Source organism: Rhinolophus ferrumequinum, chromosome 4 (genome assembly GCF_004115265.2).
Source record: "Rhinolophus ferrumequinum isolate MPI-CBG mRhiFer1 chromosome 4, mRhiFer1_v1.p, whole genome shotgun sequence".
NCBI classification, from domain to species: Eukaryota; Metazoa; Chordata; class Mammalia; order Chiroptera; family Rhinolophidae; genus Rhinolophus; species Rhinolophus ferrumequinum.
In genome coordinates, this window is record NC_046287.1 from 26,772,162 (window position 1) to 26,795,804 (window position 23,643).

At 32.8% G+C, this 23,643-nt stretch overlaps 1 protein-coding gene across 2 annotated transcripts in view; it reads left to right on the top strand.

The window, feature by feature from the left end:
• Positions 1-23,643, top strand: part of UCHL3 (ubiquitin C-terminal hydrolase L3) — a 45,728-nt gene that overhangs the window by 19,119 nt on the left and 2,966 nt on the right. The window contains exon 7 of one of the 2 annotated variants that reach the window (XM_033103907.1): positions 22,676-22,751. In XM_033103907.1, coding sequence (XP_032959798.1) covers positions 22,676-22,751 — 76 coding nt within the window. Of the gene's footprint in view, positions 1-18,002; positions 18,360-22,675; positions 22,752-23,643 lie in introns of those variants that run through there. The other variant, XM_033103906.1, reaches the window with a different exon arrangement.

Sequence of the window (23,643 nt, forward strand, 5' to 3'; positions counted from 1 at the left end):
CTGGAGGCTAGAAGTCAATATCAAGGTGCCATCAGGTTTGGTTTCTGGTGAGCCTCTCTTCTTGACTTGCAGACAAGTGCCTTCTCACTGTGTCTTAACCTGACCTTTTCTCTCTGTGCTTAGGGAGAGAGAGAAGTCTCTTTTCTTACACCAGTGTACACCAGTGCTATGAGATTAGGGCCCCATCCTTATGACCTTATTTAACCTTAATTAGCTTCTTAAACCGCCCCCCCCCCCCAAATATAGTCACATTGGGGTTATGGCTTCAACATAAGATTTTGGGAGAACACAATTCAGTCTACAACACAGTCTTTGTGTTTTCTAACGACCTAGTATTCTTCTGGATGTAGCTCTCTTTTTTGCATAGTTGGAACCTTCTCATCCTTAAATCTTACTTTAAAGTCATTTTTCAGAGAGGCTTTCTTTCATCACTGTTAAGTCTGTCCATACCTGTGAATTTTCTGTGATAAAATCTTGTTTATTTTCTTCCTGATAATTTTTAAATAATCTGTACTACTTTCTTTTTTTTTCATTTATCTGTTTATTTACTAGAATATAACTCCCATGAGGGCATGGGCCTTTTTTGTTGTTGTCATATTTACCTTGACACCTAAGACAGTACTTGGCATATATAGGCATTTATGAGAAATTACATAGTATAAAAGTAAGGAGGACAAGATGTAGGTTTGTATACTGACTCTACTACGCTAAGGAATGTGTCTTTTAGTAACATAGGCGACATACTTTCCTCAGCAAAAAGGAAAATAATAGCATCTACTTTATAAGATTGCTGTGAAGATCAATGAAACTGAGAGCTAGTTCTTTAAAAAGATATACAAAATTGATAAACCTTTAACCAGACTCATCAAGAAAAAAAGAGAGAAGACCCAAATAAATAAAATCAGAAATGAAAGAGGTGAAGTGAAAACAGAACCACAGAAATACAAAAAAATTTACCAAAATAGTATGAGCAACTGTATGCTAACAAATTGGACAATCTGAAAGAAATGGATGAATTCCTAGAAAGATACAATCGTCAAATACTGAATCAAGAAGAAACAGAAAACTTGAACCGACTGATTACTACTAGTGAAATTGAATCAGAAATCACAAAACTCCCAACAAACAAAGTCCTGGGCTGGATGACTTCTCAGGTGAATTTTACCAAATATTCAAAGAAGAATTAAGACCTATTCTTCTCAAACAATAACAAAAAATTCAAGGGGAGGGAATGCTTTCAAGCTCATTCTATGAAGCCACCATTATTCTCATTTCAAAACCAGATAAACACATTACAAAAAAAGAAAATTATAGGTTAATATCCCTGATGAACATAGATGCAAAAATTCTCAACAAAATATTAGCAAACCGAATTCAGTAATATATTAAAAAAATCATACACCATGATCGAGTTAAACTTATTCCTGGGTTGTAGGGTTGGTTTAATATCTACAAATCAATTAGCATGATATACCACATAAACAGAATGAAAGATAAAAATCATATGATCATATCAATAGATACAGAAAAAGCATTTGAAAAAATCCAGCAACAATTTATGATAAAAACTCTTAGCAAAGTGGGAATAGAGGGACCATAATAAAGGTAATATATGACAGACACACAGCTAACATCATACTCAACGGGGAAAATCTAAAAGCATTTTCTTAAAGATCAGGAATAAGACAACAATGTTCACTTTCATCACTTTTATGTAACATAGTATTGGATGTATTGGCCACAGCAATCAGACAAGAAAACAAATAAAAGTCATCCATATTGAAAAGGAAGAAGTAAAACTGTCATTTGCAGATGACATGATACTATATAGAGAGAGAACCCCAAAAATTCCACCAAAACACTATTAGAACTGATAAATGAATTCAGTAAAGTGGCATGATACAAAATTAATATTCAGAAATCAGTTGCATTTTTATATACCAATAATGAACTATCAGAAAGAGAAAGTAAGAAAACAATCCCACTTACCACTGCATAAAAAGAAAAAAATACTTAGTAATAAACTTAACCAAGGACATAAAAGACATGTACTCAGAAAATGATAAGACAGTGAAGAAAGAAATTGAAGAAGATACAAACAAATGGAAGCGTATACTGTGCTAATGGATACGAAGAATTAACAGAGTTAAAATGTCCAAACTACCCAAAGCAATCTATAGATTCAGTGCAATCCCTATCAAAATACTAATGGCATTTTTCATAGAACTAGAAGAAATAACCCTAAAATTTATATGGAATCATAGAAGACCCCGAATTGCCATGGCAGTCTTGAGAAAGAACAAAATTGGATGTATTGTGCTACCTGATAACAAACTATACTTCAAGGCTATAGTAATCAAAACAACATGGTAGTAGCATAAAAACAGACATGTAGATCAATGGAACAGAACAGAGAGCCCAGAAATAAACCCATGCCTATATCGTCATTTAATCTGTGACAAAAGAGGCAAGAATATTCAATGAGGTAAAGACAGTGTTTTCAATAAATGGTATTGGGAAAACTGGACAGATACATGCAAAAAAAATGAAATTGGACCACTTCCTTATACCATGTACAGGAATAAACTCAAAATGGATTAAAGACTTAAATGTAAAACCCAAAACCATAAAACTCCTAGAAGAAAATATAGGCAGTAAACCCTTGGGCATTACTCTTTAGTAATATTATTTTTCTGATGTATCTTCTTGGACAAGAGAAACAAAAGAAAAAAATAAGCAACTGGGATTACATCAAACTAGAAAGTTTTTGCGCAGCAAAGGAAACCATGAGCAAAGCAAAAAAACAACCTACTGAAAGGGAGAAGATATTCATCAATGACACATCTGATAAGGGGTTAACATCCAAAATTTATAAAGAACTCATTCAACTGAAGAGCAACAAAACCAACAATTAAAAAATGGGCAGAGGACCTGAAATGACATTTCTCCAAAGAGGACATAGACATGGTCAATAGACATGAAAAGATGCTCAACATCACTAATCATCAGAGAAATGGAAATGAAAACCACCACGAGATAATCACCTCACACCTGTCAGAATGGCTATCATCAGTAAAACAACAAACGTGTTGGCGAGGATGTGAAGAAAAGGGAATCCTTGTGCACTTAGTGGGATTGCAAATTGGTGCAGCTACTATGGAAAACAGTATGGAGGTTCCTCAAAAAAATAAAAATAGAACTACCTTATGACCCAGCAATTCCACTCCTGGGTATTTACCCAAAGAAATCCAAAACACTAATTCAAAAAGATATATGCACCCCTATGTTTACTGCAACACTGTTCACAATAGCCAAGATATGGAAACAACCAAAATGCCCATCAATAGATGATTGGATAAAGAATAAGTGGTACATACCAGGGATGCCCCCCGCCCCCCAAAAAAACATATATACAAGTAGACACTTTGGTCAACATTGCTCAAGCAGTAGTTTGCCGTAATTAAAAGTGTCTGGACGCTGATAGTAACCACTCTGAGCACCTCTTGTAACTACCGAAGTCAAACGTGACTTGTATTCATCCTTTGTTATTGGTATATATTGAATATTACAATTGTAATACAATTTTCCTTAAAATGTGTATTCATTTTTTTTTGGCACCCTTTGTATATACAATGGAGTATTGCTCGGCCATAAAAAGAATGAAATCTTAGTATTTGTGACAATATGGATGGATTTAGAGGTTATTATGCTAAGTGAAATAAGTCAAACAGAAAGACAAATACTATGTCTCATTTATATATAGAATCTAAAGAACAAAATAAAGGACAGCAACAAAAACAGAAACAGATTCATAGATACAGAGAACAAACTGATGGTTATCAGATGGGAGGAGGTTTGGGAGGCTGGATGAAAAAGGTGAAGGGATGAAGTATAAATTGGTAGTTACAGAATAGTCACAGACATGTGAAGTACAGCACAGGGAATATATCAGCAATATTGTAATACTTACATATAGTGCCAAGTGGATACGAGACTAATTGGTGGAATCACTTCATAAATTACATAAATATCTAACTACTGTGCTGTATACCTGAAACTAATATAAAATAATATTGACTGTCAACTATAATTGAAAAAAATATATATATTTTAATTTAAAATAAAAATCACACACACACACACACAAACAAAACAGTTGAGATCAAACAATCCAGTGGGATTTTTTTTCCTTAACAGTTTTCGTGAACTTTTTCTTGTTTCATGAAAACCTTGTTCATAAATAATTCTTCATGGCTGTGTACTCTCATGTGAATGAACCATAATTTACTTTCCAGTTTCCTTAACTTTTGATGTTTTGATTGTTTTCATTTTTTCAAGTTAAAAATGTAACTTAATTGAATATCTTTGTTATTCACGTATTTATTCTGGTTTCTTTCTTTAAGACAGTTTCTTGTAGATAGAATTACCTTGAGTCAAAGAAATGAACATTTTTAAGGCTTTTGTTACATGATATGAAATTGTTTTTCTTTCATTTCATCAACCAAGTAACCTGTTTGGGCACTTACTGTGGTAGGAGCTGTATATACAAAAATGTTAAGATGTAGTTTGTGTCTTCAAGGATCTCTTCAGTGGTGATAGCCTCAAAAATAGCCTTTGCCGGCATTGAATTCTATTTTTAATATTTGGCTTGTTTGATAAGAGGGAAATAATATGTTTGATTGCTAATGACTATTCAAAGATCTTTTTAAAAGTTTATGACATGAATTTAAATCACTGTAAATTTAAATTGTAATTAATTTACAGTGAAATATGCAATGTATTTTGGTTAGTGTTATTCTCTAAGAGGTTTATTTGACTATTGGGTAAGCAATAAGTTAATTCTGATTTCAAGTATGTGTTCATATATATGCATACACAATTAAAGATAAATCTGTGTGTCTGGTGGGCTTTTTTGACCCAATCAATGCAAATTATAAGTGGGCAAAAATAGTGTCAAGTTTCATTTTCATTAAATGTATAAATATAGTTTGCATGGTTTCATTTTATTCTGGAGTATAGTTTCGTTAGTTTGCTTATGTTAGAATTACAAGGAGTTAATACGCTCACATTTATTGTCTTTCTTTAGGGGTTTATTTTCTTCTTGACTTTGAAAGAAACTGTGAAAGTATTAGGAAGAAACTTAGTTCTTATATAATATACATTTTAGGTTCCTGATTTTCTTGGACGAATCATGGAGACAGTAAATAGACTCTGATGAAAAATATGCATTTTAATCTATATAGTCCAGTTTTGTGAAGAAGTCTGAAATTGCAACTTTCTGATCTTTTCTCTTTTTTTTTCCCATTTACTTTCCATACTCCATTTTCTTTATTCCATTCCAACAAGAGTTAAAGCAGTCTTTTTTTGGCAATTTCATTTTATTTAATTCTTAAAATTGAGACAGACTCTAGAACTTCTATCCCAGCTCCTTTGCCTTTTATTTTTTTTATTGTTGTCATTTCTCTTGCATATCATTCCTTGAATGAAGGCATGATTAGAGTATGGATGGAGTTGAATGGGAGAGTTGAGTTTGAAGGAGAGAGTACAAATTAGGATTGGTTGTAGTGGGAAAAATAATATTGAAATGGTTCCTTTTGTTTCTCTAATTTCAAGCACTGACACCATGCCATGTATCCATGTATGTAGTCAGTTCTTCTTTATCTAATATCACTAAAAAAATGATTTAAAAATGGATCTAGTTGTTGAAAGGGTAAGGATGTAGTTACTACTCTGTCCTGTTTACACATTTTTTCCTTTCTTAGGTTAACAAATGTTTTGTCCGAAAATGGATCAAAATATTTTTTTTCCTTTTTAATTTTCCTTTCTTCATCTCCTTTTGTTTTCTTCTTTTTTTTCTTTTCCAATATCAGGGTTTTGAAAATGGAGCTATTAAACTGTTACTATTTTAAAGGAAATCTCTTAGCCTAAACCCATCAGTTTACTCTTCCAGATCTGACTAGATGTAACTCTTCTATCTAAAAACGTCTTCAGCAATAAAAATAGAGTCGAGGTTGAGTTTGAGGATGATGGGTTTTTGTGTTTGTTTTAAAGTACAGCTCTCCAAAACAGAGGGCAGTGTTAGAATTTAAGATTTTTTCATTTGTAGTAAATGAAAATCCTATTTGGGGCTATTCTTCAGATTGTAAAAAAATAAAATAAAATTTCTGGGACTTAGTTTGACCAGCTTAACGATGTTAAACTTGAGTTTAATTTAACATATAGAGATATAAGTAATTATATTAATAGCAATTTCTGACATGGAGAATTGTAAATGGAAGTGAGAAAACTCAGTTTTTAAACCAGTAGGGGATAAAAGTCAAGAGTATCTCGAAATCTTTGGGCATATTGATTTATTAGGTGAGCAAAATGAAGAAATGTGCCATTATCCAGTGGTATTTTGTGAATTGTGATACATAGCCCATGTTTGACTTCTTTGCCAACTAAACATGTAGGAAAATTTGCAATTTTTGCATAATCTGGTTTTACTTTCCTATTTTAAATTTGGACCTTGAATTTCATGTAAAGTATTGTACTGAACTTTACTTGAAAATATACAGAAATCCATTTAGAATTAATTTATAATTTTGGTTTTAAACTTTTAAAGTTTTATATATGTGTACATTCTCATACATATGCACACACATCCTCATACACATATGTATCACATTATAATTTTACTTCTTTTCATAGCCGTTAGCAGCCCTAGAGAAGTTACTAATTTTTTTTCCTTTTCATGTGTCTTCTTTTAGACTCAGTGGTATTTCTAAAGTCTGAAAGGACATGACAATGAAAGTACATGGAAGTAACAAAATTGTCATGATCAAGTGCATATTTCATCAACAGGTCAATAAAAGGAATCATGATTTCTAATGATCATCTAGTAAGAAGCTAAAATTCTTTTAAAAGCTAAAAGAAAAAAAAAAGGTTGAATTTCGTTTTCAGTATTTTAATTCTCATTTCTACCCTGTAAAGGGAAGGAGGCATTATGAAGAAAGTGCACATTGTTCTCTACTAGAGATCCACAATACTGTAGGGAGTCAAGCCAAAATATTCTCACCATGAAGTACTTGGCATTGCTGGAAACACTGGTCATCATTTTTGGATGCTGCAGTGTCAATCTTGACTATTCTTCAGTGTCATTTATTAGTGAATATGAGGGAAATTGAGGTGCTTATCATTTTTTTCCAAGTATTTTCATCTTAATTCTCACTGCTTTTGAAAGTATGGCTGTCGAAATGTTGGTTACTGAATGCATCTTTTGTGGTAGGCATTATACTAAGCACTATATGTAGCCTACTCTAATCTTCTCAATTTCTTAACATAGATATTACCCCATTTAATAGACTGGAAGACTAAAAGTTACTAACTTGTCCAAGGATACACAGCTACTAAGTACTGCCCATACTCTTAAGGAAACAAAATATATAGATATAGGTATCAAAATTGCTAAAACAAACACGAATAAAGTGAGTTTTTTTTTTAATTTATTTTTTTGTCCTAAAAGCAAAGTTATACAGAGCTAATAATTTAATGCAAATATGTAACAAAGTATAAATGAATATTCAGAGTTGTTCTGAATACTTTGTTCTTTATGACACAATAGCTAAGTTAGCTCTTATTCAGTAGTAGATTTTTCCTTATTTTAAACAAAATTTTACACATAAACCAACCACTGTCTTTTGGTAATCATGTTATGTATATTTTGCACTTGATCTTAGCCAAAAGGCCAGGAGCAATATGTTATGTATGTATTTTGGAAAACAGTAATTATTTTAAGTATCTACCAGATAACTATCCCTTTATGTTCAGGAAATTACATGGTTATAATATTTTTTTCTTAATAACCGGATGCCCATTAAAATGAGAAAATGTTTTAGATATAAGCCAAAATCTACTTACTTTATTTTAGCATGTTAGAATAATTTAGATTTAAGCACTTACGATAACTTACCAAACACTTGATTTCTTAATATAGAAGTACTTTTCGGCCACCCCTGTGGCCCTTTTTTTAATAGATCTGTATCATTTCTTTTTAGCTTATAATAGCATTTCTAATTCGTTGGTTATTATTAAATAGTTCAAAGAGTAATCTCTTTATTTTTTATACACACAGTGACATGTACATTAACTGAAGGAAAAGTGAACTGGCCTTTTAGACAGACACACTACCCCCCAACTTTTTATTAAAGGTTTGATTCATTTATTTTTAGCCTTCATGCCATTTCTAATTTTTTGTTACTATTAAGCAGTTTTAAATAGTCATTCACTCATTTTTACATGTACAAAGTGACATGTACCTTAATGGTGAAGGAATAATAATTTGGCCTTTTAGGACTCAGGTGTTTTGTTTTTGTTTGTTTGTTTGTTTGTTTGTTTGGTTGGTTGGTTGTTTTGAACTAGTTATACGTTTGAAAAATAGAAAGGTTTGAATAGTGTTTGGGGAATATAAATAGAGATAGTAATGGATTTGCATCTGTGAATCAGTTGATGGTTGGTTGAACCATCAACTGTTTGTGAATAGTTGACAATTGATGGGTGGTGGTTTTGTATGTAATGAAAACACTGAAATTGGAGCCAGGCGTCATGGGTTCTGCCTTTAGTTTTGACAGTCACTGGTTATAGGTCTTCCAGCAAGTCAACTGAGCCCTCGTGCTTCTAAAAAAAACCAAAAAACCCAGCACTGTCATGAATGCTTGTGGACTCACTCTCTGTATTTTTTATTTATTTTTTTTAATTCTGAGAGGATTTAAGTCAGAATCAGAATGCTTAAACATCTCTTGCAATGAATGTCTGTATCTACTTCCCCCATGCAAAAATAGTATATTAAATTCCTTTAGAGTTCTTTCTGAAGAGCAAAACATTTAACTTGCTTTGAAAATTCTTAGGGTTTCTGAAAAGCCTATTCTAGGTTTTTACAAACTGTAATGAAGAGATAGGTTTATATTACATGTAAAGTGGTGTATATGAAGTCACATTATCCTGTTGTAATACCCAACACAGTAAGCAGAGGGAACACAAGTTCAGTGTTAATGTCCTGATAAACAGTTATGTTAATAATAATTTTAATGAAATACATAATTTTTAAAGCAATCTTGTATTTCTGTACCAGAACTGAAAAACTGAGGAACTGAGTTCTTTATTTAGACACTCGAGAAAGTGAACTCTTTATTAAGACTTCTAAAAGACTCAAGAGTAAATTGTAGATATTTGATCTGTTTCAATTAGTGTGGAAAACAATGTGAAAACTTGGATATTTAGTCTTAAGATTCAGCTCATTTTAAATTTTTATATTTGAGAGCAAGGCTAACTTAATTACTTAAGCAACTGCATTGACAGCTAATGTTAGGAAAATCTAACATCTTTAACCTTTATAATTCTAAGAAGAAAGCCTAGAGATTTTAAGATTCCATAATAGCATACTTTCACCTATTGAAATATTACTCAAACGTCTTCCTGAATTATATAAACTTTCATTGTTATGTCTGTATTATGAATTAAATTGTCTTTACAGATTGTACAGTAGGAGAAAATATAGATATATATTATATTCATTTAGCATTAGGAGGTAAAAATAAATATGACTACAGTAAAAATTTGGAATTATTGGTTCTAATGTTTAACATCTCAACATATTAATTTACTTATTAAAAACAATACTTAGTGTGTTGTCATTCAAGCAGTAAGACAGTGGATTAAAGACTTTCCCTTCCCAAGAGCTTTACAAGGTAGTTACAAGTAAAATAGTCATAGTATAGTAATGTATGATCCTATTTTTTATGCTGTGGAACAGTTGCCAGATACACACGCGCGCACACACACACGAACACGAACCTTAATATGTGGAATATGTGGAACTCGTTTAGTGGGGTACACTTTTTTTAAAATTTTATTATCATTTTTAGTATATATATATACATATATATAATATATATATATATATCCCTTTCTCTCTCTCTTCTTTTTTCTTTTCCTTGCTCTACTTTTTCTCCTTCTTTCCATTTTTCTGTATTGATTTTTTTTTGGGGGGGGGAGGTGTTGCTATTTTTTGTTTTGTTTCTTTTGTTTTGCTTTTTGTATTTTTGATATCTTTGTGTCGAGTGTTAGTTGTTGGTGGTTTTTACATGTGAGCGTATTTGGGTTTTTTGTTGTTGTTGTTGTCGTTGTTGCACTAGTTGGTTTGTTTTGTTCTGAAATCACCCTGCACTAGGGCCCAGCCCAAGAGTCACAAGAATCAGCACACCCAGTGGCCAACTCCAGACCAAACCTACAAGCGGCACACCCAAAGGGAATTCTCTACAGGCACAAGAGCCCAAAGGGGCCAAGCCTCAGCTGAGGGGTCAACCCTCACACAGCAGCTCATACACTGTGGGCATAATCAATTCTCACAGCTAGTCCGCCTGGGAGTCAATCCCACTCACTGACAAGCCAAAAGCAATCAAAGCTCAACTTCAAGTGAGAATATACACAACACAAGGGACACCTCTGGCACACACGCACAAGAGAATAGGGAGACTGTACAATTCAAATATAAAGGACATATAAGTCCACCGAGCAAAGACGGAGAGACCTAGGGGATCTACCTAATACATTGAAGCAAACACAGAGAGTCAGCCAGAATGAGGAAACAAAGGAACATGTCCCAAATAAAAGAACAGAAGAAACTTTAAGAAATGGAACTAAATGAAATAGAGATAACCAACCTATCAGAGACAGAGTTTAGAACATTGACGATAGCATGTTTAAGGAACTTAGTGAGAACGTACAGAAGGATAGAGAAATCATAAAAAAACAACCAGTTAGAACGAAAGAATACAATAACTGAAATAAAGAACACACTCGAAGGAATTACCAGCAGGTTAGATGAAGCAGAGGATCGAATCAGCGATTTATAAGACAAGATAGCAGAGATCACCCAAGCAGAACAACAAGAAGAAAAAAGAATTAAAAAGCAATGAAAATAGTTTAAGAGATCTGTGGGGTAACATCAAGTGAAACAACATGTGCATCATAGGAATACCTGAAGGTGAAGAGAGGGAGCAAGGGATCAAGAATATATTTGAAGTAGTAATGACTGAAAACTTCCCTAAGCTGGGGAAGGGAATCGACACACAAGCCCAGGAAGTGCAGAGAGTTCCAACCAAGATGAACCCAAACAGGCCTATACCAAGACACATCATAGTTAAAATGGCAAAGGTTAAAGACAAAAGCGAATCCTAAAAGCAGCAAGAGACAGGCAGCAAGTTACTTACAAAGGTGCCCCCATCTAGTGGGGTATGCTTTTGAACTTATCCTTTCTGTTTTCATTACTTCCTTTCATAAAAGTTTACAGTGGAAAACGCGATGAGCAAAAAGAGGGCTAAAATCACCCATAGATAATGTGGTGGAGTTTGGGCAAAAATTATGTCTTTAAATAGAAATGATCATAATTTTTATGACCTTATGGGATTATGGTAAGAATCTACAGCACCTTTAGGGCATTTGGTACATAATAGTAAGTACTTAGTGGTAGCTATTATTATTGTTGACTGATGAACATATTGTTGACTGACTGAACACACACACCTATGTGAACATATTCACTACAACATAGTTTATAATTGTAGAAAACTAGAAACAACCTAAAAATGCAATAATATATTTATGGTATATCTTTTTAAGGAATAATATTTTGATATGAAAAGTAATATAGAAATATACTTATTGAAGTAAATAGATGCCCAAAATATATGGATAGTGAAAAAAGCAAAATGCTAAAAATTTTAACAAATTGCTAAAGCCCAAGGATGGGCTATCATGACACTGTGAAATCCCTATAAGTAGCCCCAAAAGGAGAGCTTACATTCACTCTTCACAGACCTCACTGAGTGCTCATGAGGTAGACTGGGTACAAGGCAGCAGAGAACCCTGATGTTCAGGCCTGGGAGAAGGGAGCAGATTCTACTTTGGGAAAGGCCCAGATACTTCTCCTTTATGGAACAAAATGTAAAGCCTGAGACAGAAAACCTTACCTGGGGATAGAACGGAAAAGCGGAGAGGCAGGAAACTCCTATGAGAGAAATCAATGGAGGAGGGAAGGATCCCTTAGAAAGCCTTGTTCTTGATATAGCCTACCTCTGATGGAGGCTGAACCAGATCAACAGAGAATGAATGCCTCCACTTTCCCACCATTGGACCTGCAGGCATCAATAAACAAGTTTCAAACGTGTGGGGATGGGTCAAGGACATGAAGAGACTTTTTTGTTGAAATATAGGCTCTAAATAAAAGTCTAAAACTGTGAGTGGAACAAGAACACTGAAAAAGAAAGTATCCAGCAACCCAGCTCCTACCCTAAGTAAAGGTAGTGTGAGATGAATTTTAATTCGGTAAGTAACCATAGCAAAAACAAAACCGAAACTAAGTTTGACTCAACTCCACACACTAAAGGCTTAGCAGAAGAAGAGCCATGCTCATTCCCAGGCAAAAATTTATTTTAGTCTCCGTGCTGCTACACACGATATGTGGCTTTTAACCAAATATTACAAGACAAAGAAGGAAACAAGAATAATAACACACTATCATGAAACAAAGCAATCAACAGAGTCTGACTCAGATATGATTCAGATGTTGGAACTGTCAGATGCAATTTAAAGTAAGTATGATTAATATGTTAAAGGCTTAAGTAGAAAAGGTGGACAGCATGTACCAATAGGTGGGGAAAATCAACATACCGTGTTTCCCCGAAAATAAGACTTAGCCGGACCATCGGCTCTGATGCGTCTTTTGGAGGAAAAATTAATATAAGACCCAGTATTACATTACATTACATTGCATTGCATTGCATTGTATTACATTACATTATATTATATTATATTATGGACCCAGTCTTATATATATTATATTATTATATATAAGACCCGGTCTTATATTAAAATAAGACCGGGTCTTATATCAATTTTTGCTCCAAAAGACGCATTAGAGCTGATGGTTCGGCTTGGTCTTATTTTCGGGGAAACACAGTAGAGAGAGAATCAAACAGAAATGCTAGTAATTAAAAACACAGTACCAGAAATGAAAAATGCTTTTAATGAGTTCTCCAGTAGACTCAACAAAATTAAGGAAAGAATCAGTAAATGTGAAAATAAATCATTAGAATTTTATGTAAACTGAGTCATAAAAATTAAAAATCATGGGGGAGAAAAAACTAACAACAAAAATCCCAGAGTATCCGAGAGCTGTGGGGTAATTGCAAACGATTTAATACATGAAAGTAGAATCCCAGAAGGAAAAGAGAGAGGTGGGGGTGAGGAGTGGGCATATGACCGAAAAAAAATGTATGAAGCACTATGTCCACATATTTTCAAAAAAAAAAAAAAAGGATATCAACAAGAATCTCTTCAAGAATCTCAGAGAATACTAGGTAATATTAATACCCCTACCCTCCAAAAAGAAAAATTATAGCAGAGTTCTCATCAGCAGTTACGTTACACAAGCCAGAACAATGAAATGGCATTTTTAAAGTGCTGAAAAAATTCCACAGAGCAAAAGTATCTTTTAAAAATAAAGAAGAAATAAAGACTTTGACACAAACAAATCATGAAAGAATTCATTACCAGCTTACCTGCAGTACAACTTGGATCTATACAAAGAATGGAGAGCACTGGAAATGGAACAATTAAAGGTAAATGTAAAATAAATTGTATTCTTCTTAAATTTGTTCTAGAAATAATTGACTGTCTAAATAAAAAATAGTAACAATGTACTATAAATTTATAGCATATGTAAAAATAAAATGTATGACAATACCGTAGCACAAGGAATGGGAGGAAGAAATTGCGATATTACTGCTGTAACATTCTTACACTACATATGAAGTGGTATAATAATATTTGAAGGTACACTGACTAAAGGTATATATTTTAAATCCTAGGGCAATTTGCTCAAAAAAGGTAAAAAGAAGTATAAACAATAAGACAGTGGTACAGATGAAATGGAATCATAAAAATAATCCAAAAAAGTTAGAAAAGGAACAAAGAACAGGTAGAAAAAATAGAGAACTGGCAAGATGACAGATTTTAATACAACCATATTAATAATTAAATGAAATTAATAAAATATAAATGGTCTAAATGTAAACACACATATTGAAAGAAAGATTATCATATTGGTAAGCTGCAAGACTCAATTATGTGCTGTCTAGAAGAAAGTCACTTTAAATATAAAGACATGGAAAAATTAAAATTAAAAGAATGGGAAAAGATGTACAGTGAAAATACCAAAAAAAACCCAAAACTGGAATATTAACATTCAATGAAGTAGACTTCAGAACAAGGTATATAACCTTTGATAAAGAAGGACATTGCCTAATGATAAGTAGGTCAATTCACCAAGAAGATATAACATGCATATAATATAAAGTTTGTGTATGTAGTTAAAAACAGCACTTCTAAATGTGAGGCAAAGACTGATAACACTGAAGGGAGAAATAGACAAGTCCATAATTACAGAAATTTCAACACTCATCTTAGTAACTGATAGAATAGACACAGAAAATTAGTAAGAACATAGAAGACCTGAATAATATAAAACAGTTTGGCCCTATTAACATTTATGGAAAACTCCATTCAATAACAGCTGATTATTCTTTTCAAGTGCACATAGGACGTTCACTAGGATAAGACCATATTCAGAATCAGGAAATAAACCTTAACAAATTTAAAACATTTTAAAATCATACAAAGACTGTGTCCTACTTATAATGGAATCGAATTAGAAATCAATAAAAAACCTATTTGGAAAATCCCCAAATATTTAGAAATTAAACAACACACTTCTAAATAGCTCATGGATCAAAGGAAGTCACAAAGGAAAATAGAAAACATTTTGAGTTGATTGAAAAATTTAAAAAAATAAAATAAAAAAAATTCAGGTTGCAGCTAAAGCAGAGATTAGAGAAAAATATATAACATTAAATGCTTACAGTAGAAAAGAAAAATCGGGTTAGAGAAATATCTATAGTATTAAATGCTTATAGTAGAAAAGAAAAAAGGCTTCAAATCAATTACTTAAGTTTTTACCTTAATGTAGCAAAAAATAAAGTAAGTCCAAAGTAAGCAGAAGAAAGAAATAATAAATATGAAAGTGAAAATCAATGAAATTCATTATAGTGCTAGAAGTTCTAGCCAACTCAAGGAAAGAAAAATAAATAAAAGCCATATATGTTAGAAAGAAAGAAGTAAAAATGTTTGTATTCACAGAGAACATGATTTTTTTTAATTTAGAAAACTGTTTATTAGAAAATAGATGAAGGGAGCTATATGTTAATGTCATAAAAGACAAAGACTGTTGGAAATATTCTAGGTTAAAGAATACTAAAGAGACATGACAAGTAAATTCAGTACCTGTTTTCTAGATTAAATCCTGAGGAAAAATGCTACAAAGGACATGAATAGATCAACTGATAAAATTAAAATATGGATGGAAGATTAGACTAAAGTATTATATAACTGTATAAAATTTGAAGGTCGTAAACACTGTTATGTAACAGAATTCTCTTCATCTTTGGAAATAATGAAGTATTAGAAGTAAAGGGCCATGATATACATAACTTACCCTCGAATGGTTCAGGAAAAAAAAAGTACATACAGAGCGAGGAAGAGAGAGAAGAGTTTAAGCAAGATGATGAAGGAAGTTAGGGTAAAATGTCATAGGCAAATCGAGGTGTTTCCTGTATTGTTGTTTTTGTAACTCTTTGTAAATTTGAAAGTTTTTTAAAGTTTTAAAAAAGGTTCTTCAAAAATGGCAAAAGAAGAGGGCCATCATACTTCAAACTGGAAATTACTTTTCTCACAGTAAGCAATAGTGGTGGATGAGGTAATGTCTGCTTCTAGAACAGAGAGTAGTTTTGCTTACTGCTTGCTATAAAACATCGGTTTCCCCCAGACTCAATGTTCCTCTCCTGTAATGCAGCCCACTCTGTGTAGCCATCCATCTGGGCCCTCTGCGCTGCCCTCATGTGAATTGACACAAACATACTGATGACGATGCTTCTTTCAGTGCTGTGAGTAATGTCCTTTTTCTCTGAATCAGGAGTCTCCTGTCTTCTGCCATCACCCATAAAGTAACAGGCCAACTTTTTAGATTGAAAGGGTAAAATCAAATCCCAGACCTGGTAGTCTAGTCCTCTGAACATGTTCTATTTGTTGCTATTTTTGTTCTTTTTCTTACACTGAATTCTTTGCTAGAATAACTTTCCCATTTCACCTGCCCAAACCTTACACATTTTTTCAGTGCACACCTTCAATTCTACTTCTGACTTAGTAATGTCTCCCTCCCCAGATTCTTAGAAAATTTTTGTTTTCTCCATTACTAATTGGTCACCTCTCTATTCCTCTTTTTCTTTATTTCTTTCTCTTTTTCATCTATATCCTTTTTCTTCTTCCCCATTCTTTCCTTCCCTCTCTCTCTTATTTAAATGTAATCAGATTGAACATGACAAACTTCTGATTAGACTGTGTCTGTGAGAGCAGACACTTTATTATATACACCTTTGTTTCCATATAGTCAAGTATAGGATTCTTTTATGTATTTCTGATTGACTGACTGATATTGTGATCACGTGACGTATTCACAAACATGTTTTTTAAACTCATCACAATGATAGCTTTGTTTTAGATTACTGTGTTATTTACATAGATCAAAAGTACTAAGTAGGATCATAAAATTTTCAGGGTTGAATGAGTCTTAGAAATCATTCAGAGAAAACCCTTTTATTTTCCTAAAGAGACTAAGTCTTGGTTAATGAAATCCATTATCACTAAGCAAGGGCTTATATTGCAATTCTTATTACTTCTTCTCACTATGATTATAAGTAGTTACAATTTTTTCATACTGCTTTAAATTATTTTTTTTATTTCATGTACTGGTGTTATTTATTGGAGGTGACAATTATAAAATTATCATTTGGATTACCATAAATAATTACTGTAAGCATGTTTATTTAATGGAAAACTGTTGGGTCAGATTTGGCTTTTGTGATACAATAGTGTACGAAAGGGTGACACTCAAAATGTCTAATTTTAAGAGGATTACTTCTCTCCTCATTAGAATCTGATCTAATAAGTTACTATTAAAGTCTTTCTCTTAGCCACTTAGGCTGTATACCATAGTGATTGATACCGTTGGAGTCTAGACCAAGAATTCCTGTGTTTTAATCCCAGCCCTGCCATGTGCTGGCAGTGAGCCTTGGTTATGTTACTTAACCTCTATGTGCTCTGATTTCTTATTTGTAAAAATGGAAATAATTATAGTACCTATCTCATGGGTTACTGGGAGATGAAATAAATGGATACTTAAAAATACTTAGAAATTGATACTTAAAAGAGTGCCTGGCACATAGCGATTGATACATATTTTAATTAAAATACTATTGTTTACTAAAAAATGGCTCATAGGACATGATCATTTCCATTTAACGTGTCAGCCAAAATGAGAGGATAGTTTATACAGGTCATCAGCTTCAGAGAGGTTTATTTCATTTCTCTTTATTTTTTGAAGTATTTTTGTTTTTCCCTTAGAGCTTATTCTCTCAAAGAAATTCTTTTTATCAGTGCTATCACCATACAGTTTTCTTCTACACATAATTCTTAGTGTGTTTTGTATGTGTTCCATGTTTTATGTGCGTGCATTCCTTTTTAAAAAATAATTTGATGTAATAAGTCCATTTTAGTGGCTTCCAAATAATCAGTTCCATGAGTCTGTGCTATGCAAATGAGGATTTGTGAATATTTTAGATGTGCCCTTACGGAAGCTATGGCATCTAACCTGATGCCATGGTTATGCCTTGGTTATACATTTCCACTCTGCCCGCTTTTAACCAAAATTCATTCACCATCTTTTTTTAAATTATGGTTGATTAAAAGTAGTAGACCATGTAAATACAAGCATGACCATACGTTGCTTTTAAGAATAAGTGATGGCCCAGTAACGTGGTCTAAGTGAAATGTTCTCTTTTTCAATTATGTAGTCGTCCTCGCCATCCTCATCACAGCCTCATTCTAGCCACTGCAGAACGAAGGCCTCATCATTGTGTCACCATGCATCCCTGCCCTGGGTCAAACGTAACCATGTAGACCCTGCAAAGGCTACCAGTCCATCTCTCCGTCTTCGTCGCTGGCGACCCTTCTTACGCCTACCATCTTTGGGTCTCCATTCTGTTGTAAGTGTAGTCAATCTTCCATCTCTTCTTCCAGTGACAAGGACAGTCCTTTTTATTCCCTTAAACTTCTTCCGTCTTCAAAGTGCTTTCCTCTTGGTTCACTCAACCATTAGCTTTCTCTCCCCCAATAAGATTGCAAACATACCTCTATGCTTTGCAGTCTAGCTTGACTTTCACCAGTGTCTTGGTGAACATCCATCTTTCCACTCCATGTCCTGCCAACATAAGGGTGCCTGCCTTTTGATGAGTACTGATCAACATTCATGATAATGTTTAAGTTCCTTTCAGTTGTTAAAGTGAATATGTATTCTCTTACCTTCATCTTTCCAATTTCATTTAGTTGACTCAGGTCAACAAATGCTGTGTACCTTCTGTGTTCTTTGCCATCTCTTTATTTATTTATTTATTTATTTCATGTTTCTGAACATGACTTTAGTCTCTTGTCATGCTCTGGGGTGCTTTACTTACTCTATCCTTAATCTAATCCTCCATGGTGTAGGGTGTTTCATCTAAGCTGTTTTATTCCTTGAGGTGGCTCAGGTACTTGGTTTAATCTTGATCCAGTCTTCCCTGCCTATTCAGTTTCTAACCGTCTTTCCAAGTAGGAGGTGAAGATTTTCTCCTTTGAATTGATGTAGGCTTCCCACTAATTTTATGATTTCTCCTTCTTTGGTTGATAATATTAGCAAACTATTAAAAAATACATTTGTTCTTGTAATCTTGCTAATTATCGTAAATGTTGAAGTTGATAGAATTCTACTAATTCTCAGAATTGAAATAAACTGCAGGATTCAGCACCTACTGATCTTCTCTCTCTGATGTTTTAAATTGTTAGTGGTAATGACTGGTTTGGTAGAGCCTACCTAGAAATGCTATATCTGAAAGTTTTGGAGTATGCCATACGTTTATAAGAAATTTAACACTTTATAAATCATGATGACTTTCGAAGCCAGAGGCAGTCTGATTACACATACATTTAATGCTTTAAAAAAAAAGAAGTTGGTGTCAAACATTCTTTCCTCCCCCGTATTTACTCCTGTAGCGCTGTACTCAAGTTATGAAGTGGTGTCTTGACACTTTCTTAAACATCTGCTTTTACCAAATATCAGTATGGTCATCCAAACAGCCTTTCATTTGTGCAACAAACTGATATCTATTTCATTATCTTCATTGGGTCACAATGTGCATTTGTCATTTTTATTCATTTTTTCATTTGATGTTTGTTGCTTCCCTGCCGTGCCATTTACTACTTGGCAAAGTAGGAGGTATAAGGTACATTAGATGATCACAGTAAAACCCTAATTTTGTAAATTCTGACTTGGGCACAATTTATTATAAATATGAATAAATTCCTTTGTACTTAAAATTATTCTAAATATAAATGAACATGTCACAAAAATTGTTTTTTCCTGTTTTATGTGTTTTTATATATTGTTGATCTTTTCTCCATATTAATTCCATTGCTTTATAGCTTCATAAATATTTTCATAGTCTAGTGGTTAACCACATGGATTCTAGAATGACACTGCCTGGATTTGAAACCAAATTACATCACTTTCTAGCTGTGTGACCTACAACATATTACTTAACACTTCTGTGCCTCAGATTTCTTGAGAGTAAAATGAGTATATATTACCGTGTACGGCCTATATGATGATTAATTGGTGAATACTTGTAACGTACTTAGAATAGTGCCTGGTATATATTAAGTGCCATACAATTATAATTTAAATTTAAAGCATTTTTTTAATAATTTGGCATTTCTATTTAGTATTTAATTAATTTTTATGTGATTAATTTGTTATATTTTTAGTTCTTTGAACTAAGTATTCTAAATTACGGAACTTCGTGAAAAATAATATATGTAAGTGCAGGTAAAAATGATCCAATCTGTAGCTTCTTGTTTTTGCCTTTTGTTTATTTATTGGTCACTTTTTTAAACAGAAAACTTATTGGAATTTGCTTTTTATTTATTCTTGTTTTGGGGTGGAATAATTTTTAAGCAATTGGATAATTGCAGATATTAGACTTTTGTGCTAATTAAAGTTGACCAAAGGAAAAGGCTCATAACAGGTACTGATGTTTTGTGGGAGTCTTAGAACTTTTGAGCTTTACTTGCCTTTTATAATAATTTGAAGGCCTTTCATGTCCTCCTTAGAGTGGTGTATTCTTCAATATGCACTTTTGGATAAAAGGTACAATGACTCACAATTTTGAGTCACTAGATGTAGTGATTTCTTACATTTGTGATAGTTTTAATATTGTAATAATACATAATATTTAGATAGCACTTAACAGTTTATGATGTACTTTCATTCATTTTATTTAAACTGCAAAACAGGTAAGAAACCCAATGCTCACAGGGATTGGTACATATTCAGATCTCTGACTCCAGTCGTATTACTTTAGCACGGTTGTATTTACTGACAAATATGACATATAGAAGCTATAATATATATTATTCTTAAGAAGAGATGGTTGTAAAGTAATTTTTGAAATCACAATAGCCAAAAGACTTAAAATACTTGATATCTTATTGGTGAATTATGTCTTAAAATAAGTAATATGAGATTCTTTCCTAGTTGGATAAATAATTCTTCCTAGTATTTTTTTAAATAGAATTGGATTTAGTTTGTAGCATTGCCTAGGTTTAGACTTGAAAAACTGGATTTTCTGCTGCTCATTGGTAAAATTAGGGTATTGGATTGAGTGATCACTAGTATATTTGATTCTCAGACCAGGAAAGTAAGGGAGTCATTATCACCATTTTTAAGTATTTGAAGAAATACCATACTCGAGAGCGATTAGACTTTTTATAAGATGATGGGAAACACTGGGAAACATTGTTTTAGCCTCAGTATGAGGGATAGCTTGAACAACATTGCCCAAAGATGGAATGCCCTCCCTCCAAAGCTAGAGGCAGTTCACTGTTGTTGGGGACTAACTACCACAAGATGGGGCCGTGGTAGAGAGGAGTCTAGTATTGGAGCAACAGTAAAACCAGTTAACATGGATTCCTACCAACTGCAGAATTCTTTAGTTCTAAGTTGAAGTTAGGAAGCCCTAGTTTGCCACATCAATTTTTGTTGTGGTTCTCTCATTCATAAACTTGAGGGAAGTAATTTCTGAAGAATACTGTGATGAGTCACTCTATCTGTAAATGTTTTAGAATAACATTGTAAATCCAAGATAATAATGTTTCTTTTGTACCTTTCAATTACTGCATCTGAAAAACTTCATATTGCAAAGACAACAATTATATAAAAAATTATATAATTACTGGAGGGTGAGAAACGTATACATTTTAGAGTTAAGATACTTATGTGTTACTTACAGGATGTTAAGAAATATGAGAAATAATTTGATTTATGCCTCTGTAAAACTTCTACCCCTAAAATTTGTACTTGAATTTATAGTGATCGTATTTCATTTCAAACCATTTAGATTTGATGTATAGCCAACACATACTAGTGTTAACGGTAATCAGTGCATGTTATAGACACTAGCAGTTAATCATGTATTTACTTTGCATATGTTACTTGAATGTCTAACAAATGTAGTAGATATTGCTCATGCAAATTGAATTTGGTAAGCCAAAAAAAAAAAAAAAAAGGAAAGAAATAAAGACAGACAGACCAAACCACCTAGGCATACTTTTAATTTCAAATAGTTCATTAAGCAAGCAAGAGAAAAAAATCATAGGCTACAGTTAATTATACTTTAATTTGCTCTTATCCTTTAATCTTCTGGATTATTTTCCTGCACCTATTCATTTTTAAACTTTATGAATCTAGGATGAATGAAGATACTTTTTTAAATTCTAACACTATTTACATTGCATTGTTCGAAAAATGAGATTATCAAGGTCAAGCCATTAAGGGGAGAACTTTCTTGGTGTCTTAAAATTAACTTGAAAAGAGGTTTTTTTTAAACTGTCTATGCTATTAAAATTTTTAAACACTTTTATAATCAAATTTCAAAAATTAGAGAAGTCACTTCATGCATTCATTTCAACTCAGCAAGTATGCATTGTGCATCTGCTATATACCAGGCATTGTGCTAAGCATTGGGGCTTTGAAGGTGAACAAATTTTAGGTTTTTAGGTTGTTGAGATTAAGAAAGATATGCTTTTAGTCAGACATTTTTCTTTTTGATGGGTAAGCATGTTGTTTAAATGTAAACATATTCATTCTTTGTCTACAATATCAAAGGTTAAACCTTTAATTATTTTGGATAACTACTCTCTCATGTCATTTGATATTACCGTGTTTCCCCGAAAATAAGACCAGGTCTTATATTAAGGTTTGCTCCAAAAGACGCACTAGAGCTTATGTTCAGGGGATGTCATCCTGAAAAATCATGCTAGGACTTATTTTCTGGTTAGGTCTTATTTTCGGGGAAACGGTATCTGTATGTGTTTACATGTACTTGATTGATTAGTTTGACTACTAACATATATAATACGTATTTTTCCTTCCTAGGCACCAAGTATAGATGAAAAAGTAGATCTTCATTTTATTGCGTTAGTTCACGTAGATGGGCATCTCTATGAATTAGGTAAGAACTTTTAAAATTTATTCTGGGGAAAGAAATGGGAAAGTCTGTATTTATGAGAAACAGAACCAACCATTGATATTTATTGTGTTTATTTAAATTAATCAATTGCCATATGACATTGAGTGGACATAATGAAAGCTCTCCATTTAAGACATTTTAGTAGAGAAAATAATTTTTTTTTGGTGTCAAGCAACTTACAATTCAAGAATGTTTGCATCCCACCTTTGCATTTTAGCAAAGCAGGAAAGTAAAAATCATGATAGGAAACTCTTGTAAGTCGCTTCAGTCTTTACTAAATTATTGAGTTGGTTATCATCAACATATGGATAAACCATCTTGATCCTGAAACTAATTTTAAAACTGTAATTTCCATGACTAGTTTTTGTATTCAGTAATGAGTATCATTAGTTTTCAGGCTTTTATATTACATCTGTTTTTTTAAAAGACTTTACAGAAGTCTACTTTTGGGCAACAACTTCCTAGGGCATGTGTCAAAGTAACCATGATTAATTACTTAGTAATTTGGCCTACACCTGCACTTACTTTATTAAAAGTTTAATTATAGGTAGACTATTTCACGGACTATATTGAAGAGATCCTCCTAATTTTAATTGCCTCATTCAGAGAGGGAACTTCTTATGATTCTTTCATAACTGGTATATAGTACTTGTGAGTCCTTTTTGTCCTCCATATGACCTTCTTGGGTTAAAAAAAAAAAGGCCAAATAATGAAACAAAAATGAAGTCCTTTTCAATATTAACATACCACTTTCATTTTCCTTACGTTATGTAAAGGCAGAAGAGTTCTGAAAGGACTGACATTGTGACTATAAATGTGGTTCATAAAATTTAAATGAATTTATGTTTGGAATATGGCAGCAGAATCATACACT